Consider the following 6,910-nt stretch of genomic DNA (forward strand, 5'->3'; position numbering starts at 1 on the left):
CGACGTCAGGCCCCATAAGGAACTTAGGAGGGAGCCCCCAGAGGTGAACTTACTCCATTGCAGGGCAGCTGGGGCATTGGTCAAGGTCAGATAAAGCCACATATGTGCCTGCCTCAGCAGACACATGGCACCCAGTAGGCTCTCAGTAAACCACTTCGAGTCGTGCATAAGCGGCACGGCCCTTCTCTGCCCTGGTCCACCCCTGTCTTGCAAGCCCAGCACCCACTACTCCCCAGCAGAACCCTGTTGGAAAGTTAGGCCATCTGTAGCTCTCACTCCTCCTGCACCCAGCCCCCATTTCCTACCTGGTCCACGCAGTCCAGCCCAGCATCCCGGAAGCAATAGCTGCAGTGGAGGCCAAGCTACCCGCCAGCACAAAGGTGGGGCCCTCCGGCAGCTCTCCTGGGAGGGAGGTGGAGGCAGCTGGGTTGGCCTCCCTTTAGGCAGGGACCAGGGCGGACATGGCTGCCTTGGGTGCCCTTCCTGCTCTCGGCAGAGGCCGGGCAGAGCCGTCCCTGCTCCCACTGGCCAGCCCCCTAGCACGGTACACCCTCCCAGAGCAGAAGTGCCATCACCTTCTGGAAATGCAAGGGCCTGCTCACCTGGGGGCACCAGCGTGAGGGCACCATGCTGGATATTGATGCCATTTTCAGCCTGGCACTGGAACCAGTCTGATGTCTGGGCTGGCAGGAAGGAGAAGTTGGCAGGCTGCCCGTGGGGTGGTCTCTGCTGCATGTAGATGCGCCCGTCCTTCCCGACCAGGCTATAGGTGATGGGTGGGCTCCCCGAGGATGCCTGGCAGGATATCTCGACCCTGGGGCCTGACCCTCTGTCCTGCAGGGCGAAGTTAGTCTGCAGCTGGGACAGTGGCTCTGGCAAGGTGGGAGAGGGAAGCATGGGCATGGATGGGAGGTTTTAACACCCTCCTTCTCTTCATTATAAAGTGCTTAATCGCAGCACTTTGGGAGCCTGAGGCGAGTGAATTGCCTGAGCCCGCGGGTTTGAGAGCAGCCTGGGCAACTTGGAGAGACCTTACCTCTACAATAAATCAAAAATTAGCCTGGTGCGGTAACGCACATCTGTAGTTCTGGCTACTTGGAAGGCTGAGATGGAAGGATCGCTGGAGCCCAGCAGGTTGACACTAGGGTAACCATAAGTGTGCCACTGCACTCCAGCCTGGGCGACAGAGTGAGACTCCAACTCAAAAAAAAAAAAAAACCAAACAAACAAAAACAAAAAAAATGCCTAATGAGCCTGAAGCTTAGCTGTGAATGCCACCTCCTCCAGGCAGCCTTCTGAAGTTCCCCTTCCACCTTGTGTCTGGGCTTCTAGCCTACCTGCAGTGTGTACCATGCGATTTCATATTTGGTTTTATCCCTGTGTAGCATATTTCAGGTTCTCAGACTTAACAAATTAAGGTACAGTTTGATTTGAATTTCAGATAAACAATGAATTATTTTTGTAGTATAAGTATGTTCTATGCAAAATTTATCTGATAACCCTAATTATATTTTTTCAACCTCCTCTCTTTTACTGAAAGGCAAGCTCCCTCGGGACAAGAACTGTCACTTAGAAGATTCTAGAATCCCCCAGGCATTGAGCCTGATGCTCTAAGCATTCTTAGTCACTAGTAACAACCACTACCCTTTGTTTTATACTTGCTACCTACTAAAAGTTTTCACTTAATCCTTTCTATATCCCTGATAGGTATTATTATTTGGGGATGGGGGAGTTGGAGTCTCATTCTGTCACCCAGGCTGGAGTGCAGTGGCATACTCACGGCCACCCCAGCATCGACCTGCTGGGCTCTGGCGATCCTTCTGCCGCAGCCTCTCAAGTAGCTGGGACTACAGCTGTGTGCCACCATGCCCAGCTAATTTCTAAAATTTTCTGTAGAGAAGAGGTTTGGCTATGTTGCCTAGACTGGTCTCAAACTCCTGGGCTCAAGGAATCCTCCTACCTCGGTCTCCCAAAGTGCTGGAATTACAGATCTTATTTTCATCGTCTTTTTTTTTTTTTTTTTGAGTTAGAGTCTCATTCTGTCATCCAGGCTAGAGTGCGAGTGGCACACTCACAGCCACCCCAGTGTTGACCTGCTGGACTCCGGCGATCCTTCCACCTCAGCCTTCCAAGTAGCTGGAACTACAAGTGCGTGCTACCACTCCCGGCTAAATTTTTATTTTATTGTAGAGATGAGGTCTTGTCAAGATCCCTGGGCTGGTCTCGAAACCATAGGCTCAGGCAGTCCACTCACCTGGGCCTCCCGAAGTGCTGGGATTACAGGCTGAGCCACCTAGCCCGGCTTTACTTTTATCTTTATTTGTAGATGAAGCAATTGAGGTCCAGAGGTTAAGTGACTTGCCCAAGACCCCACAGTCACTGGGCTGTTGGGCTGAACACCCTGGAATATCCTCCCCAAGGCCGTCCTCCTGTGTCCTTAGGGTGTGGGGCAAAGAATGGATGGACAGGCGTCATAGTCCCACCATAGACCAGGCAACACTTCCTGGTTCCCACACCCCCATGGCTCCCACCAAGGTTACCTGAATTAAGATCAGGATGGAAACGGGAAGGAGGAGGCAGCGTTTGGCACTGGACAGAGGTGAGCTTGAAGCCAGCCTTGGCCACTTGCCAGTCGCGTGGCCTGGGGCAGCTTTCTTTTTTTTTTTTTTTTTTAAGTTGGAGTCTCACTCTGTCGCCCAGACTGAAGTGCAGTGGCCACTCCCGGTCACCGCAGCCTCGACCTGCTGGGCTCCGGCGATTCTTCCGCCTCAGCCTTCCAAGTAGCTGGAACTACAGGCGCACGCTACCACGCCTGGCTGATTTTTTGCTTTATTGTAGAGATGAGGTCTCGCCAAGTTGCCCAGGCGGGTCTCGAACCCTCAGGCTCAGGCAATCCACTCACCTCGGCCTCCCAAAGCGTGGGATTACAGGCTGAGCCACCGAGCCCGGCTCAGGCAACTTTCTTAACGTCTCAAAGCCTCAGCTTCCACATCTACAGAAACAGAACCTCCAACCCCACCTCCACACTGCTGTGAAGATCGATCAACGGAGATAATGCACAAAATGCGCCAGTTTATCAGCTTGAGGTCTGAGCTGACAAGTCCAGGTTCAGGATGGTCACTTCTGCCCTCAGGCCCCTTCCAGGAGACTGTGCCTGGGGCCCAGGGGCCCTATGATCAGGGCCCAGGGGACTGAGAGTGGCCTTGGGGGTGGCAGCCTATCCTTATCTCCACCCTGGTGCCCTGGCCCTTGCTAACCCAGACCCCCGGGGTCTGCCTCCCACCTGCCCTCCCAGCCCTGCACCACCACCCCCTGCACTCACTAGCCCACAGCTCCCAATACATCTGCAGCCTGGCGCTGACCGCGTGGGTGCCCACGGTGGAGGCCGCCTGGCAGGCGTAGGTGAGCAGGTCTGGCCTGGACTTGAGTGTGACATTGATGCTGAAGAAGGCTGGATTGTGGGTTTTCACCATCTTCTTGGCCACCTCGATGTCCCGGCTTCCCCAGAGGGTATAGGTGATGGGTGGGGGCGTCTGGGGTGCATGGCAGGTTATAAGGACCCGGCGGCCTCTGGGGAAAACTTCCAGGACCTTGTAGGCAATGGAGACTTCAGGGGTGATTTCTGGGAGGTGAAATGGTCAGAGAAGGAAGAAAGAAACCAATATTTATCAGATATCTTAAGAAAATACCGGTTTGGCAGTTAGACGGAGAATTACCATATGACCCCACAATTCCACTCCTAGATATCTACCTAAAGAACTGAAAACAGGGACTCGTTTTCAGACGCCTGGACACACGTGTTTGCAGCCGCATTAGTTACCGCAGCCACAGGGGGAGTCAGTCCAGTGTCTAGCAGCAGATGGATGGATAAACAAAATGTGACTGAACAGGCAAAGGAATATTATTCAGCCTTAAAAAGAGATGAAGTACAGACATGTGCTATAGCCGGGTGAGTCCTAACAACATTACGCTAAGTGAGAGAAGTCAGACACAAAAGGCAACTGTTGTAAGAACCTATTTGCATGAAAATGTCCAGAATAGAAAAATCCAGAGACAGAAAGCACACTGGTGGTCAGTAGGGCCTGGGTCAGGGGAAATGGAGAGTTACTGCCTAATGGGTATGGGGTTTCCTTCTGGGTGATGAAAATGTTTAGGAACCAGATAGAAGTGGTGGTTGCACAACATTTTTTTTTATTCGGAGTGTCACTCTGTCGCCCAGGCTGGAGGGCAGTGGCAGGCTCACGGCCACCACAGTCTCGACCTGCTGTGCTCAGGCGATCCTTCTGCCTTAGCCTTCCAAGTAGCTGGAACTACAGGTACGCGCCACCACACTTGGCTAAATTTTTGATTTATGGTAGAGATGAGGTCTCGCCAAATTGCCCAGGCTGGTCTCAAACCCATGGGCTCAGGCAGTCCTCTCTCCTCAGCCTCCCAAAGTGCTGGGATTATAGGCATAAGCCACCACACCTGGCTGCATTGTTACTGCATTAAATGCTACTGAAATACCGCTTTCAAATGGTGAACTTTTTGTTATGTGAATTTCACTTGAAAAAAAGATTAGGAAAATGCTAGGAAAAAAGCCTTCCTCCTGGGTTTAGGCTCTTCTGCCCAGAATATTTTACTGTAAAAAATGTGGCTGAGTGCGGTGGTTTATGCATGTAATCCCCACTTTGGGAGGCCGAGGCAAGAGGATCGCTGGACACCAGGAGTTCAAGACTAACCTTAGTAGAGACTCTGTCTCTACTAAACAAATATATAAATAAAATAAAACAATTAGCCAGTCATGGTGGTGCACACCTATAGTCCTAGTCACTCAAGGGGATTGAGGCAGAAAGTCTGCTTGAGCCAACTAGTTCAAGACTTCAGTGAGATATGATCACACCACTTCACTCCAGCCTGGGCGACAGAGAGAAAGACCCCATCTCTTAAAAAACAGGAAAACAAAAAACAGTCAAGTACAGTGGCTCATACTTGTAATCTCAGCACTTTGGGAGGCCGAGGCAGGAGGATTGCTTTAGTTCAGGCGTTCAAGACCAGCCTAAGCAACATAGCAAGACCCTGTCTCTACAAAAAAAATTTAAAAAGTTAGCCTGGTGTGCTGGCATACTCCTGTAGTCCCAGCTACTTGGGAGGCTGAGGCAGGAGGATCACTTGAGCTCAGGAGTTTCGAGGCTGCGGTGAGCCATGATTGTGCCACTGTGCTCCAGCCTGGGCAACAGAGTGAGACCCCGACTCAAACAAACACAAAATAAAAACCCAACAACAACGAAAGGCGATTTAGATCTGAGTAGTTTGGAACACAGGCTAGGAGGGCTGAGATGCTGGATTCAATTTTGGGACTCAACAGCTTTGTTGTCTGTAAGCTGCCAGGGGCAGACACCGTGTCCCTCTCCCACATCACTGCGTCTCTGACCCGTGGTAGGACCAGAAATTTGCCATTTCTTGGCCAAATGACTCATGTAAATTAAAAGGCAGTTACTCTCAAGTTGCACGCCAAAGTGTGGCTTGTGCCCCAGCTCCAGGGACCTAAGACGCATGCTTTGAGTGACGCAGCCCAGGTGTTCTGGAGCCGGATATTCTCACAGTGATGGGGACAAGTAAGACACAAGGTGGACCGGGAACCCGATGAGCCAGCCCTGCCTGAGCCTGACTGATTTAGCCTGAAATTGCCCAGGCTGGTCTCAAACCCATGGGCTCAGGCAATCCTCTCGCCTCGGCCTCCTAAAGTGCTGGGATTATAAGCATAAGCCACCATGCCTGACTGCTTTGTTACTGCATTGAATGCTACTGCACTGCAGCCTGGGTGACAAGAGTGAGATTCCAACTCAAAAAAACCCACAAAAAAACAAAAAAACAAAAAAGCTGGGTGCAGTGGCTCACGCCTGTAATCCCAGCACTTTGGGAGGCAGAGGCGAGAGGATTGCCTGAGCCCAGGAGTTTGAGACCTGCCTGGGCAACTTGGCGAGACCTCATCTCTACCATAAATCAAAAAAACTCTCCAGGCATGGTGCCACATGCCTGTAGTTCCAGTTACTTGGAAGGCAGAGGCGGAAGGATCTCCTGAACCCAAGAGGTCGAGGTTGCGGTGGCAGTGATGGTGCACCACTGCACTCCAGCCTGGGCGACAGAGTGAGACTCTGGATAAGTAAATAATAACTAACATAAATAACATAAAATAAAACAAAACGGAAGATCAGTCAGAAAACCGGAGGCAGAAGGGTATGACCCAGATTCACAAGAGGCACCACCAAGGAGGCATCCCAGACTTGGAGAGAGCAAGCTAAACTGGGGAGAAAAAGGCAACTTCAGGAAAAGTAGGTCTTTGAGGTATGGGAGTCTTTTATGGGGCACCAGCGTGTTCACGGTCCTAAGCACTCTCTGGTTGGAAATCCGCCATCCAGCCTATTCCAGCGGACCTTCACCCATCCAGACCTGGTATCTGCCTGCCAGTGACTTTTCTGTTGTGTAGGCAGATTCTGGAGTCGATTTCCGTGCAGAAAACATCGCTGAGATCTTCCTGTTGGGGCTTGTGTTGCCTTTACTAATTTCTCTAAGACAGTAGTTGGGATGAAACCAAGATGCCTTCAGAGTTGGGGCCTGTGCAGAGGGTTGCGCTGATGGTGGGTACCTGCTTGCATTTTCAGGAATTGTGGGGGTGGCAGTGCTTGGCTTGGTGAGTAAGAGAAAGGTCTATGAACTTGCAACCACAGGGTCAGCTCAAACTGATTAACCGTTGCTTAAGCGGCAACAGACGGTGCAGAGCCAAGATTGCAAGTCACGCAGCCCAGCCCACTCAACGGGAAACAGCCTTAACCTCCTAATTGTTAACACCGCCAGCCTGGCATGCTGGCTGTGTTGGCCTCACCTGAGACTGATTAGGAATGCCATAAAAGCTTGACCCACCCCCCCC

The 6,910-nt window shown here is 51.6% G+C and overlaps 1 protein-coding gene across 1 annotated transcript in view; it reads right to left on the reverse strand.

The window, feature by feature from the left end:
• CUNH17orf99 (chromosome unknown C17orf99 homolog) overlaps positions 1-6,910 on the reverse strand; it is a 12,454-nt gene that overhangs the window by 2,124 nt on the left and 3,420 nt on the right. The window contains exons 3-5 of the mRNA XM_021713604.1: positions 3,323-3,622; positions 603-872; positions 306-402 (exon numbers count right to left, since the gene is read on the reverse strand). Of these exons, the coding sequence (XP_021569279.1) occupies positions 306-402; positions 603-872; positions 3,323-3,622 (667 nt within the window). The remainder of the gene's footprint in view (positions 1-305; positions 403-602; positions 873-3,322; positions 3,623-6,910) is intronic.

This window comes from Carlito syrichta, unplaced genomic scaffold, assembly GCF_000164805.1.
Source record: "Carlito syrichta isolate Samal-C Ts95f unplaced genomic scaffold, Tarsius_syrichta-2.0.1 Scaffold304629, whole genome shotgun sequence".
NCBI lineage: Eukaryota > Metazoa > Chordata > Mammalia > Primates > Tarsiidae > Carlito > Carlito syrichta.